Here is a 16,733-nt window from a genome sequence, read left to right as displayed (position 1 = left end):
GCTATCCCCAGTGCTGCTGGAAAGCTGCAGAACATCTCTGTCAGTGAAAACACACATCCTCTGCAGGAATTAAGTCCTGCTTCAGATTTCATAGCTGTGATTTCTTAGACAGTGTCAATAAAATAAGCAAAGCAAAGCTTTAATTGAAAACATTATTTAGTAGTGGAAAGTCTATTTTAAGCTTTCACACACTGTTCTCGTGTTTGATGGCGTTCATGGTTTTAAAGAAGATTTTTGAATCAATGTACTTTTGATTTTTGTTACTGTCTTTTTCATACCTGTGTTTTTTACCACGCTAAAACCATTATAAAATTGCTCTTCACAGTACAAATGTGCATAGATTAAGCTCTACTCACTGCTTATCCTCCTTTTTGATAGGGTAAATCTGGCTTTAGCTCTTTTGTAAGGATAATGGAGTGAAATTCTTCCCTTTTTTTTTTGTCTGAACACTTGCCAATCTTTCCCTTTAAATATATAGATCAGAATTGTAGTTTTTTGCAGTTCTTTATGGTAGCTTACAAATTTTAGCCTTCTGTTCTTTTCAAATTTGTATTTTTTTTCACTGATGGTATTTTCTTACTGGTCTGAGTTCCTCAGTCTTTTCAATCAGTACAAGTTTTTGACTATGTAGTTTGTTTCAAGGTTTCTAGTGAAAGTTTGATTTTTATCCACAGTTTTCTTCTTGGATAGTTTTTTATATTTTCAATTTCATGACACTATCTAAAATGCCAACTGACAGCTGTTGCCTCATTGTGATTATAGGCAAGTTGGTGTCAGTGCTCCAGCAAATCCCCAAAACTTCAGGGTTTTAAGCATTACCTTTTTAGCTTATGAGTTAAACTAAGACTAAAAAAGAGTGTTCCATGTTGAGTGTAGCATTTTATTTATTTCCAGGTTGTCAGGAACTTGATTCATGATACTTCCTTTTCAAATTAGTAAAATAAGGCTTCATTTCTGAATGTTAATAATCCACAGGTGACTGCAAATGTTTATCGCCAAAAGTGCTTCAGCAAGTACTGTATTTACTGATATGTGCAAGGAAATGTAAAATAATTTCAGAATATCTACAAAAGACTGACTTTCAAGGGAGGGACCAGCACAGACTGGCCTAACCTGCGCATTTCCGTGCAGACGTTGTGAATTCTTCTTATGGATCTGCTTTGCAAAGCTGTCTAAATTATTTTAATTTTAAAATACTCTTATGCATCATAGGATTTATTAAATTGATCAGGTAAAAATGATAGGAAGAAATAAGTAAAGGAAAGGGTATGTAGCAGTGTATTCATTGGGAAAAAACATTGTTAAAAAAAATTCATACTGAAGTGCCTTCTCTTTTTCATCTTTTAAAGAACAGAAATCCGTAGTTCTCATTTTCTTAGGCCATATAATTTAATTATCAAAGCATTCTTGTACAAATGAATAGTTTTCTCCCTATAGGTGACTTTCGCCAGATCTTTTGTCAAATATGTCTCAAAGAAGAAGCTGGATCTGAAAAGCCGTGTTTTATAAGCAAGTTGATGCTGTGGGATGCAAAACTTCATAAAGGTTTGTATATCCATGTTGCTATTAACTGAAGGAGCTAAGCAGGTAGAATTAAATTTCTTCATAGTTTTAATATTATGGGTCTTATACAGCCTTTATTTTTACAGCTGAGCTAATTGATATTTGGGGTATATATTTACCTCCTCAGTTTTTCCTGCTTTATGTATATTGAAAAATCTTTACACAAGATATAGCCTTTGAGTGACTAAGTGCTTACTTAGTGTTTTAAATGCATACCAGTAAATGTCAAACCCAGGAAAAAATAATAACTTTCCTCATATACTTCATAACCATTTCAAGGCTTTTAATGATTTTTAATTATGGTTTAGTAATTAGTTCCTTTTTTCCACAAAAAGCTACATCTTACTATGACAAAATGGCGTGCATTGTATTGGCTTTTTGCAGGGGCAAGGAAGGTTCTCCATGAGCTTATCTTCAGTAGTTTTTTCATGGAAATGGAATACAAAAAACTTTTTGCTGTGGAATTTGTGAAGGTAAATGGTTATTTAGTTTTTATGCTATGAATTTGTACTAGCTTTGTAAAATTTCCCCCCAAACGGAAAATTGTTTCAATATAAATAATGAATTTTCAACAAGCAGAGCTTTAATAACTAGCTCAGCCTTTGTAGAGTGCAATTAATTAATTCCCATGTCACTGGTTTGTTCCTTAGAATCGTATATGTATATATACTCATTTAAATGCTGTTAGTATTCTATGTATTGGCAGGTGAACTGCAACTGAAACTGGCCTTTCATTTTGAAAATTAGATACAATAGTTTAGAAATATACAAAACATAAGACAAAGTGTTGTTTTGAAAATTAGATACAATAGTTTAGAAATATACAAAACATAAGATAAAGTGTTGTTTGTTTTATGATGAGACCTTTTAATTCTGATAAAGATGATTGACACATTATGGTTTTCTCTGGACTGAAACAAAGCAAACAAAGACTTGCATTACTCATTGTACATGTCTTTTATAGACAGCTGTTGAATAACTATCCATGCAGCTCACTGCAGGAGGAAGATTTGTTTTATAATAAGTTAATGTCTATATGGATTTTTTTTTCCCCAGGTATTTAATATCTTTTCTTGGGGAATTTTGGTTGTGGGAGAAAAAGAATTTTGGATCGAGTCAGGCAAATCAGTTAAATTTGTGCTTATCTTGAGTATTAAGGCAGTGGGGTCTATACTGAATTGCTTTGGTGCATTGAGGACATTGTGCTGTTTTTGCAGTCTGAACTGCTTCTGTTAGGTAGGAAGAAGGACATTGAGATGTAAGTCTTGTAAATAAAAAAGTAAGCATTTTTATTAACATTTGTTTAATGTCCCCAATATTGTCTTTTTCTAGTATTACAAGGCATTGCAAAAGGAATACATCAGTGATGATCATGACAGAGTTCTCTCTGTGACAGCGCTCTCAGTTCAGATGTTCACTGTACCCACTCTGGTATGTTCAGCCTGTCTCTGCAAGAAATGCAAAACAAGTCTGAGAATTGCTAGCAGTACCACCTTTGCAGACTGTTGTGATTGGCAGAGAGTCTTTATGCATTGCTGAGTTTGAATATGAATGATTCTGAGATTTGTTACGGGCCAGTATGAAAGCAGGAGCTTGAGTTGATGTGAAAATTCGTTACAGAACGTAGAGGGAATGCAAATAAGTATAAGTTTTAGGCACATCATAGTCTGCATTAACTCACTGTATTTATTTACTGTTCACATTTACCTTCTTAAGTAACCTTAAAAACGGGGCAAGGAGTAAGAAATGGTTAGATGTCTTTTTGTGGGGGTGAAATATGTTAAATCCTCTGTGTGTATGTAAATATACCTGTGAGTTTTAAAGGTTATGTGTTTCTTGCCCGAAATACTAATGTCAAAGTCCTTTCCTACATGATCTTTCAAGAAAAAAATAACATATCCATTATATAGATGCTGTCATAGTTGAACAAGCATACAAAGTTGATAGCAGCTATGTTCCTACATAATAAATACTGATTTTTTTTATCTTGGACTCTTTGCAAATGCTTAAAATAATTTCTAATCAGAACGACTGAATTAAAAGGAAAAAATATGTTTCTAATTCTCTTCAACAAAATAGTAGGAAAAAAAAATTTTCATTTCCTTCTTGCAGGCCCGACATCTTATCGAAGAGCAAAATGTAATCACCACCATTACAGAGACACTCCTAGAAGTGCTTCCAGAGTACCTAGACAAAAATGACAAGTTCAACTTCCAAGGCTACAGTCAGGACAAACTGAATCGGGTATATGCAGTAATATATGACCTCAGGTAAGTGTAAAGTTAAGAAGTTAGAGCAATTCTAAGAATATTGGTAATAAAATGAGGTGTTTCAATTCAGAAACTGATGATAAAACTACTTTAAAAACAAACCCAAAACCAAACCCCTCAAAAACACATGTGAAATTTGAATTTTTTTTTTTTCAGTGGAAACTTAAAATACCAACATTTTATTCTATAAAGACATATTTTGATTTTCACTGATACAATTGTATATAACATTTACATTAATAAACAAAATATATCTAAGACAGTATGGGAAATTTGGCTTCTATTCATTATCATTCTGATAAAGCTATATAATCCTTATCTGCATAGGATTTTCTATTCATACATGTACCAAATTAGTCTAATAAATTGTGTAATGTGAAAGCAAACCACCCCAAATACCTTGGAATTAAAAAAAGAAAATACCTTGGAATTAAAAAAAGATGTTAATTTCAAATTATGGAGTCACACCAAACTACTAGCAACTTTAGTATTTGGTGAAAGTTTCCTGAGTAGTTTGAGATGGGGAAGGTGATGTAATGTGACAATGCAGTTGATTGTATTAAACCAAAAAACACTTGAAATACAAGCATAAGCTGAAGAGAGGTCTGGGCAAAGGATGATAATGTTTTCTTTGGGGACAGGTATGTCTTAGTCAGCAAGCCTACATTATGGACAGACCGCCTGAGGGAGCGTTTTTTGGAAGGATTTGTTTCTTTCCTAAGGATTCTAACTTGCATGCAGGTACAATGCGTTTAAATAATTTCCCTCTAATATTCTGTTATAAAGGTATTACAGTTTTTCTGTTTGCTCCTCTTTTTGTCCATAACAATGTTGTGGATATAAACACAAATTCTTCAATCCCTGTCTTGAGTGGGTGCAAAAGTCATGTTTACTTCATAGAAATAATACTCACCAGTTTTAGCTACATATATCCAAACAACCTGGATTTTACAATTTGGCTGTGGGATTTTGTATTGTTTTAGGCCTGTGGTCACTGATTTAGCTTGAGTATTTTGTGGAATCTCCATTTCAGGGAATGGAAGAGATAAAAAGACAGATTGGTCAGCACATTGAGGTGGACCCTGACTGGGAAGCAGCTATTACTATACAGATGCAGCTCAAGAACATTCTTTTGATGTTCCAGGAGTGGTGTGCCTGTGATGTAAGTGTGTCAGTTTTGTGGGATTCTTAAAAGCGTGCCTTCTGTGAATATTCCTCAGGGCTTTTTAAATAGTGACCTTTTTAAAAAGCTGACTATTGTTCAATATAGTTCTCCACAAAAAAATGAGCATGAGAGAATTAATCTGTGGTGTGGCAAAGAGAGAAAGGATGGACTGCATGATTTTTAAATATAACTTAGGCATTTACTTTAAATTCTAGGAAGAGCTGTTGCTCAGGGCCTACAGAGAATGCCATAAAGCTGTGATGAGGTGCAGCACAAACGGCCGCTCTCGGGAAAAGACAGTGTTTCACTTATGTGGCCATACCCTGGAGAGCAGACCTTACAGAGTGTCTGCAGATCCTGTCAGCATACATTTGCCACTGTCTAGAACTCTTGCTGGTAGGTGGTGTATTTTGATTGCTGTTTAAATTGTGTTGATCGCCCATCTGTATTTCTTTACTCCAGAAGGCATTTGGATTCAGTGTTTCACAGATGGGTTGCTCTCTGACTTTCTGACATTCTTGTGATCAGGCAAATGTGTTCTCCATATGTTCCACTCTGGGTAAGTTTTTCTCAAAAAAACATTTGCCATGGAGGCCCGAAGATGTTTTTTTAAAATGAGAGAGAGAGAAGGAAGTCAGACAAGAAGGAAAATTTTCCCTTTTTAATGAGATCATCAGTTTTCTCTGGACTATTTGAATTTATGTGGTTCTGTTTCTATTGCTACTTGCTTTGTCTAAATGAATGTTCACTATTATTACTGTATCTCAAATTTATTTGCCAGCCATGTATATCTTAGGACTGTTAAAATGCTCCTCCTAAAAGAGATATGTTTGCACCATGCCAGGACAGATTTCCAGTCAGAATACAAGGGACCACAGCAGTGTGTGATGCCTGCTTTCTGTAGAAGCCAAATGAAATCATGTGCTATTAAGCTCTAGATTCTTTATCACATCATTTGATACCAAGATACCATCTGTTAAACCTTGTAGTCTTGAAATTCATTTACTGCTGACATCTGATTTAAATGTGAAATAATAATTTTGCTAATACTATTTAGCACCTCAGTTTAAATGGTGTTAATTAATTCACTCAATGAGTAGACTGGTGAGAACTACTGTGATAATGTAGTAGATCTTCTATCTTAAAAAAAAAAAAAAAGGAAAGTATGAAGTCTCCTAAATAAACTGACTTCTTTTCTGTAATTCTCTGAGTTGTAGATGATTTAGCTAACTTCTAGAAAGGGTTGGAGGAGAACCTTCACTGATTTTGACTTATTTTCTAATTTTTCTTCCTATTGGTTTTTGTAGGTCTTCATGTACGATTAAGCAAGACTGGAGCCATCTCAAGATTGCATGAGTTTGTTTCTCCTGTAAGATATTTTTTTTCCCACTTCAAATGCTTCTTGTGATTTATGTTCTGGGAAGAAAAAGCCTAAAATTATATCTTGTAACCTTCATGGCTCACATGCAAGTTATTTTGCAGCTGTCAATATGTCTTTGTTCACTAGAACTTACCTTTCTGAAATCATCAACAGACTTATTCTTGCTTGATTTTTTTTTTCCTTATTTTTTAAATTCTAGGAAGAATTTCAAGTGGAGCTGCTAGTAGAATATCCTTTGCGATGTCTTGTCTTGGTGGCTCAGGTTGCTGCAGAGATGTGGAGAAGGAATGGACTCTCCCTGATAAGCCAGGTACTCCCTTACCATATTCAGTGGCAAGTTGGTCCTAAGGCGTATGCAAGAGTTTCTCAGTAATGCTCCCAGGCGTGGTTTCATCCAGTGCAGAGAGGGGTCACAGGGGTCACTCCTACACTAAATAGAAAGGTTTCTAGGTGGGAATTTAGATTACTTGGTTTTATTTCCAGCTTCAGTGATGGCTTGCCTCCCTGGACCCTATATTAGATAAGTATTTCCGTCTCTGTTATGACTGTTTCTTACTCTTTGAAACAGTAGTAATGTTACAGGTGTCTACTTCTAAGCTATTTTCAGATCTCGTAATCACTGCATAAGTACTCTTAGTAGTGTTGTTAGAAGTTTCTCTTTGTGTACGGAAATTGTTATATGCAAAAGTTAAACTATTTTAGTATCATAGTTTTGAGAGCCATGTAGCTGGACATACAAACATTTTCTAATTCTTGGGACTTTTATTCCAAGACTAAACGTAAAAGGAAGAGTCTACCCTTGCATTTGCCTGCTTTGGCTTGACTTTGTTTTTTTTCTTCCTTTGAGGGTAGAAATTCTCTGCTGATCTTGCACAGGACCCTTTGGTGAAATCAAAGTCAATATTGGTAGCACCCTGTAAAATTGTCTTTGAGAACTGGGGGAGGAGGAGGAGGATGTTTCTTCTTTAATCAGTAGCAGCCATTAGAATTATGTTCCCTTGGAAGGGGGTATATGAAGTATGTCATAGATTTTCTCTGCATAGGTGAAAAAGCATTTAGCACTTTCATCAAAGTAAACATTTATTTTGAAAGAAATATTCCTTTTCTCAGTAATGATGTGGTACAGTTTTAAAAAGCCTCAGAGATTAACTGGTACATATTTGATAGTGCATTACTTTATATCTCTGCTTAATTTTCTTTTCCTGTTCCTCAGGTATTCTATTACCAAGATGTTAAATGCAGAGAAGAGATGTATGATAAAGACATCATCATGCTCCAGGTATAATGTTTTTGAATCATTGCTTTCTTGTCTTATAAAACTTTCATGGAATTTAACAAAATGTAATGTTTAAAATTTACATTAAATTTATATTAAATTTGCGTGATCTCTTGGTGAAAGGCAAAGGTTTGTTTTGTTTTTTTTTTTGTAATGGCTGAATAACTGTAATAGTAACTGATGTTCTTATTAGTTTGTTTTTTTTTTTTGATAGATAGGTGCGTCTCTTATGGATCCGAACCAGTTCCTCCTGTTGATGCTGCAGAGATACGAGCTTGCTGATGCTTTCAAAAAGATCAAACCCACCAAAGATCAGGTAAGTAGCCAGTTTTCCTGATGAGTAGTTTGTCAGCTTTGGGTTTGTAGAGGCTTACTCAAAATTAGCAAACAGGTTTTGCTCCCTTTTGACCTTTATTTCATAGAGCATCTTCCAAAATCCATGTAAATAACTTCAGTATAAAATTTCCGTGTCTCTTAGGCTATGTTACATGCTTTTGTTTTGGCTGGGAGTTTCTTGGGTTGTTATGCTGCTTCTTAAGGCTTGAAGTTTCATTTGGGATACTTTTTTTAGCTGTTGTTTCTTTTCCTGCCTCTGAGTCTTGCACTTCAGTTGCTGAGTGAAATCTCCTCTGCAAGTATAGACACTTTTTCCAGCTTGTTGGAAGTTTCTTCTTACACTGTGGTGATTCACTGAAGTAGTAGATCTGAAGGCTGAGCTCAATGTCATTTGATGGATTTTCCTGCAGTTCTGTGGGTTTTTTTAAACTGATTTCTCTAACTCTTGTAGGATTTAATCAAACAATACAACATTTTAATAGAAGAGATGCTACAGATTCTCATCTATGTTGTGGGTAAGTTTCATTTCTCTTGTCTTAGTAATGGATTATTAATTTGACAAAATCGGCTTGATGACTTTCTTTAACATAGATGGTATGGCGAATATACTGGATGGTGCCTATTTTAAATGTATGATTCAGTAACACAAATATTTGTCAACTGGAAGCAGTAAGGGTTGCATAGTAAAAAAAGTTGTTAGATAGTATCATAATTGGCATTAAAGTAGAATAATGTAGAATATGAAGAGAAAGGCCATCTCGACCCCTTTTGTTAGGAAGCTGGGCTTTTTTACTCTGACACAGTTGGGACAGGTTTCTGACAAATGCCAATACTGCAACATTCCAGCAATAGCACTATCACTTCAGAAAATTCAGATTTGCTTTATACCTGTCATATTTGCCATTTTGCTTTGGATTCACTCTGACAGGGGAAAGATATGTTCCTGGAATCAGCAATGTGACAAAAGAAGATGTTATAATGAGAGAAATCATCCATCTGTTATGTATTGAACCGATGGCCCACAGTGCAATTACTAAGTCTTTGCCTGAAAATGTGAGTCCTGATTTATTTACTTTTTTCCTTCCTTTACTTTTTCTTGGTTTGTCTTTCTTCTTAAGCTTTCTTATCTTAATACGGAAGCATTTTACTTCTGATTAAAAGCTTTAATGTTGGTTTCAGAATTACAAAATAACATGACAAAGGGGCTTACACACATTACTGATGTAAAGGTAAATGTCATAGTTTCAAGTATGAATAGATATGGAAAGGTTTATATAGGAATTACGTTTTTTGATTAAGAGGGGGAATTTTTTAAAATATTTAGCTATAGTTTATAGAATCATAGAATCAAATGGGCTGGAAAAGACCTCTGAGATCATCAAGTCCAACCCTTGGTCCAACACCGCTGTGATTACTAGACCATGGCACTAAGTGCCACATCCAGTCTCACGTTGAAAACCTCCAGGGATAGTGAATCCACCACCTCCCTGGGCAGCCCATTCCAACATCTGATTACTCTCTCTGTAAAAATTTTTTTCCTAATATTCAACCTAAATCTCCCATGGCACAGCTTAAGACCATGCCCTCTTGTCCTCCTAGTTCTTCTAGATTAAAAAAGAAAAGTTTTAAAACTTCCTGTGTTAGCCTTGTAGGACCACACAGCTGAGTTCTATTCGGCCCTGTGTGCCATCAGTAAATTTGATCCTATAATATTGATCGTTTAAACCTGTGCAGATCAGTTCAAAGTCAGGTGTTGTGCAAGTCTCTTTGAAAACACAGATTTCCCAGTCATTCTATTCCAATTGTTGAAAATTCAAGCAAAGCGTAGAGATGTGAATTAGATTTTATAATCTGTGCAAGTTTTGAGGGCTGGCAATTAATGCAAAAAGCTACAGTTTATTGTAAATTAAATAGTCTGTAATATTATCCAAATATCCTCATTCACTGTTTTAAAATAACTGAACCTCCATTTTCCCCTCCATTGAGGTTGGGTAACTGCCCTGTTTCTAGATATCAGCTCAGTTATTAATAAAGTTTTACATGATTAACTGAAAATATTATCCATTTTTGGTACTTCCTTGGAACTTGTCAGTTATGAATATCTGCTTTCTGATTAACAGTGGGCAAAATATATTAATTCATGAATTAGGGAATTATCTAAATCTGCCTGTTTTTATTACACGTAGCATAATACTGAAGGTACTCATATATTTATTCCAAACTAAATTTTTTACCAGGAGAACAATGAAACTGGCTTGGAGAATGTAATTGATAAAGTGGCTACATTTAAGTAAGTTCTTAATGTTATTTCATAAGTAGCTTGTATGTGAAGTGGTTTATGTGGGTTAAACAAGCTGAACTGTACAGTCTGTTCAGCTAATATTTTGCTGTCTTGAAGTATATACATTTGCAAGTGTGCATAGGAAAGAAAAATGTATGGAGTATCCTAAGCTACTGCTGCTTCTCTCCTTTTTTCACCCTTTTTCCTCAAATTCAGTTTGAAGAGTCTCAGGAATTTAATAATCTCATGTCCTAGAATGTTCAAATGTTGTTTTTTTGTTGTTGTTGTTTTTCTTTTTTTCCAAAGATGGCTAGGAACATTAACAACTCTCACTGTACCATTGACAAATGTTACTTAGTTGCTAACTTCCTGTTATTTTCAGATGAGAGTTAATTTTATATACGTGTGCTTATATATATGTTTGCAGGTATAGAACAATCAGTTTTAGTAGTTGAGAAAAACTAGTTCAAATGTCTGCTATTTTTGTGAGAAAAATATCTTGTTTTAATTATTTTAGTATACTTCATTTTAAATTTCATGTGACTTGCTTTTTAATTTTTTAACTAAGAATAACTATAGATGTACCTAGGAATTTTACTTTGGGAATTATATGGATGGTTCAAAAAATCTCCCTGTCTGGAAAGTAGCTGTTTGTATTACTTGTTTTGTAGTTTGCTTAAAGAAAGGAATGAATTTTATACAGTAACATCCAGTGTCTGAAATTCTAAGCCGTAAAGTTTAAAAGAATTTTCAGAGGCTATATTGTGTACTGTAGATGATGTATAGACTAGAAATGTTTTGCAGCAGGATGAGATTTACAGTAGTTAACAGTCGTGAAAATTAAAGACTGATAAACTTACTCCTTGCTTATTTTGTAAATTATTGAAGTAACCATCACTATTCTACTTGCGTTAGAAAATAAATTGTGTTACTGGTTTGTTTACATTTAAAGATGTGCTGAACATACATTACTAATCTGTATGTCATGAAATATTTCTCTGTAAGGAAACCAGGTGTCTCTGGCCATGGAGTTTATGAACTGAAAGATGAGTGCTTGAAGGACTTCAATATGTTCTTTTATCACTATACCAAGACCCAGCACAGCAAGGTAAGCAGTGTAAGATTCACTCTCAAAGGTTAAAGAGTAGCATTCACTTACCAATGTCTAAAGAATTTTACCGAATCAGAGGAGGCAACGGAATGTAAAGAAACTGATTCAGTAAAGAGTGTATACTGCTAACTTTAAATGTAAATGAAGTTAAGATTGTCAATACAAATTGTTGTGGTATGGTTTGCATCAGTGTTTCCCCTATGGTGACTCGTATATTAATTCTCTTAACTCTTTATGCTAAGAATTATCTTTGTACTAGGAAACACCAAACTTTGCTTTTGTAACTCTTACTGAGGAAGCAGATATGTCCAGTCATTTATCTCTGCTACAAATTTAAATGCAAAATGTGATGTTGTTAAACAGATCTCGGTTAGACAACCAGATGTTCACTAGATATCTTGCCAGATTTCTAGTGTAGGGTTTCTCATTGTTTCATTGTGTACTTCTGTAGAGGTGCTGATACAACGACACTGCTTTTTCTGTAGGCCGAGCATACACAAAAGAAAAGAAGAAAACAAGAAAACAGGGATGAAGGTAGAAATTTGAAACTGATACTCAAAAAATGTGATAATTCAGTAGTGTTATGTTCTTGCATGTGTATAATGAGCTTTGGGAGATGTCTTGTGAGTTAACTGTGGATAGCTGAGTTCATATTAAATTTGTGTTCATATTAAGATTTGTGTTTACAGATAGAACTAAGTACTTGTGATTGATTGTTTAGCTTAGTTTGCCTGTGGTTTATATAAGAACTTAGTTTTGGTTTCTATAAGTACTTAGTTGTGGTTTATATAAGTACTTAGTTTTGTTAAAGATGACAGCTGTCTTAGGTGAACAGTTGTGTTTGTCATAGTTTCATTAATTCAAAAGTCCAGGTTTTCTTCAGTGAAAGTAGTATTTTTGCACTCTCTACTTTTTGCCTGCAGTCTTGGGTGGAATGCCAGCTCAGTAATACATTTGCACATCTCCGTTTTCTAGCACTGCCACCACCTCCTCCTCCAGACTTCAGTCCTGCCTTCAGCAACGTGGTGAGGATTCTGAACTGTGATGTTATGATGCACATCCTGCGGACCCTTCTTCAGAGAGCAGTGGAACTGGAAACCCACTTGTGGACCGAGGCTATGATCCAAATGGTATGGTCAGCCTTAGTCATCTTCCCATGGCCATTCCTGTACTGACCATGTTAACTGCTTATGAAAAGATCAAAATATATAAAGACAACTTTGAATGATAAGGATTTATTTTTTATTCCCAAACCTGCTTTTATAAATCTTACCGATGAAGAAAATATTTCTAATTATCTATCTCCATTGTGAAATAAAACCATAGTACACAATAGTATTAAATAGGAAATATTCTCCAATTTTCTATTTTTCTTTCCTACCTTTGTTGCCTGATCACTGAAGCCGTTTCAATACATAATTCTGCTTACCTCATCATCTTCTTGAAACTTCATGTGCAACTAAGTAACCCTTTGATAATCTTAAAGAAATTGGAGTTGCTTCATTTTGTAAGCACATAAATGTCTTTGGGGCCTCAGTGATGGAATAAAGTAATTTTTGTAAGTATTTAAACAATAATTTTACCACAGTGACTTTATGCTTAAAAAAAAGGAATTACTGACATTGTTGAAAGGTGCTTTTTGGGGTGGTTGGTTGGTTTGTTCGGTTTTGGAAGTTGTAGTTATAATATTTATAAAATTATAGATGTGAATTTACAGATTACTTGAAATAATCAGTTTTGTTCACTAGAGTGCATAAATAGTTTAATTATTTTCCTTACCTGCAAAGTTTTGGGTTATGGAATTAAGCAATTATAGATTTATATCAGCAAAACGACAAGCTTCACATTTTGCTAATGTGAAGTGGGTGCAAGTTTATTTATTGTAGTGCAACTAATACGCAGTAAATTTATATTGTGCATTTTTATTTCACTTACTGTGTATGATCTCTGCACTTTTTCGGGTGTTTTACCATGGATATAATCAACATATAGTACAGAACTATATTAAATGCTCTTATTATAAACGCCAGTTTTCCTTATCTCTAACATTGGATGACGCTTGGTATTTTTGTCTTTTTTTCAGGTGCTCCATCTCCTTTCTTTAGGGCTACTAGAAGAGAAGCAGCAATTACAGAAGTCTCCAGAGGAAGAAGTATCCTTTGATTTTTATCACAAAGCAACACGTATGTTTTATTTTCCAAAATAAATAAACTAGAAGAAATTATGTAGTGGCCTTAGTCAGAAAGATTTTACTTTTTGCTTTATATTAAAACCTGATAAAATATTTTTTAAAAAATAATCAAAAACCAGGTTTGGACTACCTGTGACTAATTGTCACTTGTGAGATGCAACAGAGATAAGACTCCTTTAGACTGGAGAAGACTTGTAAGGTGATTAAGTCCGCCTGTTAACCTGCTGCTGCCAAATGCACCGCTAAACCATGTTCCTAAACATCACATCTTAAGTGTGTTTTAAATACCTCCTATGTGAATAAATACATAAAACTACTGAAGTAGTTTTTTTATTTTTTTATTTTTTTTCAAATGTTGTTTGAAATGTGAGTTTGAAAAATACTCTCATTTAACCTTATTTTTAATTTTTTTCTTATTGTCGAGCAAAGAGAAGTATCATCATGACACTGAACGTATTTCTATTTAAGAGGCTCCTTGTCAACTATAGAAATAAATTCAAATTAATTAGATACTAGAGAATACTTTGCCACCGTTAGTTTTGTGTAACTGGAAAATCCAAAACCCCATTTTACACATAAAGGATGCAAAAATAGTCAGTATTTTTGTAAGAAAGCTCTTACAGAGAAGTGATTTAATTAAAAAAAAAATGTTTTTATAATGTATTTGTCTCCCTACTAAAAATGTGCAAATTAATTTCTTGTAGAATGTGCTGCAGTACAAATATCGTTGAAGGGAATGGTCTCGATTTAAAGCACGCTTGTGCTAGAGAAGGGCCTAGAACGCTATGAGCCAGTCACCAAGTTTTAAGGAAGGAAATAATTCCTGTAATAATAGGAGTTTGTGGGATGGAAATAAATTTATGCATGCTAAGCTGTTAGCAAACTTAGATAAGCTACAAGAGCTTTACTGATTCCATTGGAAGTGAAAAGCAATTCTTTTTTAAGCAGAAATTATTAAGCAAAGATTTTCTAAAGCAGAAATTACTGATCTACAAGGGGGTAGATTATACTTTATATAAATGGAATAAACAGATGAAATTAAACCAGAAAAATTCATGTATGTGTGTTATATAATTAGCAATATTTTAAGGCATGTCCGTGGTTGTAAATACGTGAAGTCCCTTTTCTTGTTTTTCACTTTGTAAAGGAATGGGAAGCTCAGCCTTAAATGCTGTGAATGTATTAATGCTTCTGGAAAAATTGAAGAGAGTTCCTCAGTTAGAGGCACAGAAGGACACAGTCAATTGGATACTACAGGTACACAGTGGAGAGATAAGTATGATCTGATCTCAGTAATGAAGAAAGCTGTTATGAAAGAGGTTATGATTCCTACATACAATCCAGTGTTTACAACTGCAATGATTTCTCGAAGTTTAATCTATTGCAGCATTTTTTCCCCACAGACCAGGTGATTTCTTGAATACTGTATTAACACTTACAAGTCACTGCACTTCGTATTGCTAATTTCAAGTGCTGGGTTATTCTTTACTTAGAAAGGGACCATAAAAATTGTTTAACTCCAATCTTCCTGCCATGGGTAGGGACACTTTCCATGAGAGCTGGTTGCCCAGGGCCCCATCCAACCTGGCCAAGAACACTTTTACAGATGGGGCATCCACAACTTCTCCTTTTAACCTGTTCCAGTGCTTATATTTTGCCATATCATAATTGTATTAATCTATACCGTAATAAGAGTCAAGTTGCATTTTATTTTTAACATCTAAGTCTCTGTTTTTAGATGTTTGATACAGTGAAAAGATTGAGAGAAAAATCTAGTTTGACAACAGTAGCAGCTGCATCAGCCTCAGAAGCTACAAAAGGTGATGAGGTAATAATAAAAATAAAAGTTCAGTGGAAGCCTTGTATTTAATATTTTGAATGGCTATTTTCAATAAAGAGACTGAATTTATTGCCTAAAATGAGAATATTTAAAGGTAATTTCTAATATCTTGTCTACAAATAGGATTTTAGTTCCAATAATAATATTTTTAATAAATGAAATTTGTACTAAACATGTTTAATGGAATTATCAGCACCTAATGTGTTTGGTTGTACTTCCAAGTTAAGTGAAGCAACTGAGTGGGGTGAAGGAAGTAATTTGTGTTTATCTTTCCATTTCTTGTCTTTATGATCTGACCACCTTTTCTATTATATTGTCATTGTAGAGTAATTAGAAATACAAATCCACTTAAAGTGATGTCTTGTAATTTACGTGCCCCGTCAAGAGGTTAATCTGCTTTGCCTTGATTGTGTAAAGACATGAGGCTTAAGTATTTATTCTGTCTCTCAGTCTCTTTGCACTTTGCTCAATATAACTTTTTAATCCAGTGGTCAAGTGACACAATGAAATGGAGATTTCAAAGATTACCGCAGTCCCGTGGGGTTGTTTTTTTTTTCAGTTGGCAGTTGAACAGAAGAGAATCTAATTACCCTTAGACAGTATGCAGAGACAGACCAGTTTGCTATTACGCGTTTTGTTTGGCGACAGCTTGCTGCCAAACAATCTCTTGGCTGGTCATTGCATGCTGAGCTCTAAACTTATCACAGCATATGCCATGTTTCTTTTTTGAGGAAGGTGTCATATGGTATCTGGTGAGGTATTAAACAAAATATAAAAAGTCAGTAAGAAATTAATCTCTTACAGTTCCACTGCTTGTGGAGCAGTTTGTTTTTGTTTGATTTCCTCAAAAAGTAATGGTATTGTCAATGGAAGCAATGTTTATAATGTTGAATTTGTCCCTTAAATAATAGAATAGGAGGAGTTAGATTCTATATGTTTTAATTAAGTCTACCTGGTTTTTGAATTCTGCATTTCTAAAGCACAGAAATACCTTGTTTATAGTTTTTGAAAACATGATAAATGAGTAAATACTGGAAGAAGAATAATTTTCCTGTGTACCATAAAGAATAGTGAAAATACAATACACAGATATATAAATATAAAAAGCTACTACATTTGTTGTGTCATTGATAGTTCAAGATAAAATTTTCTTCAATTTTGTAAGGAAGATACTGAATATTCAGTAAGGGTTTCACTTTAGGGAGAATAACAGAATAGTGGAGAAGGCTTGTGATGCTCACCTCACTAAAATTTCTTAAGAAGAGACAAGTACTTAATTAAAATGTCTCAGGTATTATTGATCTTGCATTTGGGCTGGA

General features: G+C 34.2%; 1 protein-coding gene across 5 annotated transcripts in view; it reads left to right on the top strand.

Annotated features, from left to right (window-relative positions):
- Positions 1–16,733, top strand: part of UBR1 (ubiquitin protein ligase E3 component n-recognin 1) — a 60,722-nt gene that overhangs the window by 22,885 nt on the left and 21,104 nt on the right. For all 5 annotated transcript variants that reach the window (XM_027879577.1, XM_027879578.1, XM_027879576.1 and 2 more), the window contains exons 9-28: positions 1,438–1,545; positions 1,948–2,036; positions 2,896–2,994; positions 3,676–3,833; positions 4,475–4,574; positions 4,867–4,995; positions 5,214–5,394; positions 6,306–6,367; positions 6,579–6,689; positions 7,593–7,658; positions 7,870–7,971; positions 8,443–8,506; positions 8,920–9,044; positions 10,229–10,281; positions 11,278–11,380; positions 11,869–11,917; positions 12,359–12,513; positions 13,467–13,566; positions 14,722–14,831; positions 15,313–15,402. In XM_027879577.1, the coding sequence (XP_027735378.1) occupies positions 1,438–1,545; positions 1,948–2,036; positions 2,896–2,994; positions 3,676–3,833; positions 4,475–4,574; positions 4,867–4,995; positions 5,214–5,394; positions 6,306–6,367; positions 6,579–6,689; positions 7,593–7,658; positions 7,870–7,971; positions 8,443–8,506; positions 8,920–9,044; positions 10,229–10,281; positions 11,278–11,380; positions 11,869–11,917; positions 12,359–12,513; positions 13,467–13,566; positions 14,722–14,831; positions 15,313–15,402 (2,054 nt within the window). The remainder of the gene's footprint in view (positions 1–1,437; positions 1,546–1,947; positions 2,037–2,895; positions 2,995–3,675; positions 3,834–4,474; positions 4,575–4,866; positions 4,996–5,213; positions 5,395–6,305; positions 6,368–6,578; positions 6,690–7,592; positions 7,659–7,869; positions 7,972–8,442; positions 8,507–8,919; positions 9,045–10,228; positions 10,282–11,277; positions 11,381–11,868; positions 11,918–12,358; positions 12,514–13,466; positions 13,567–14,721; positions 14,832–15,312; positions 15,403–16,733) is intronic.

The sequence above is a fragment of the Empidonax traillii genome, unplaced genomic scaffold (assembly GCF_003031625.1).
Source record: "Empidonax traillii isolate 1590-97213 ecotype Southwest subspecies unplaced genomic scaffold, ASM303162v1 scaffold56:size2478089, whole genome shotgun sequence".
Classification (NCBI taxonomy): domain Eukaryota; kingdom Metazoa; phylum Chordata; class Aves; order Passeriformes; family Tyrannidae; genus Empidonax; species Empidonax traillii.
The sequence above is the reverse complement of the archived record's forward strand: the minus strand, read 5'-3'. Positions and strand labels throughout refer to the sequence as shown.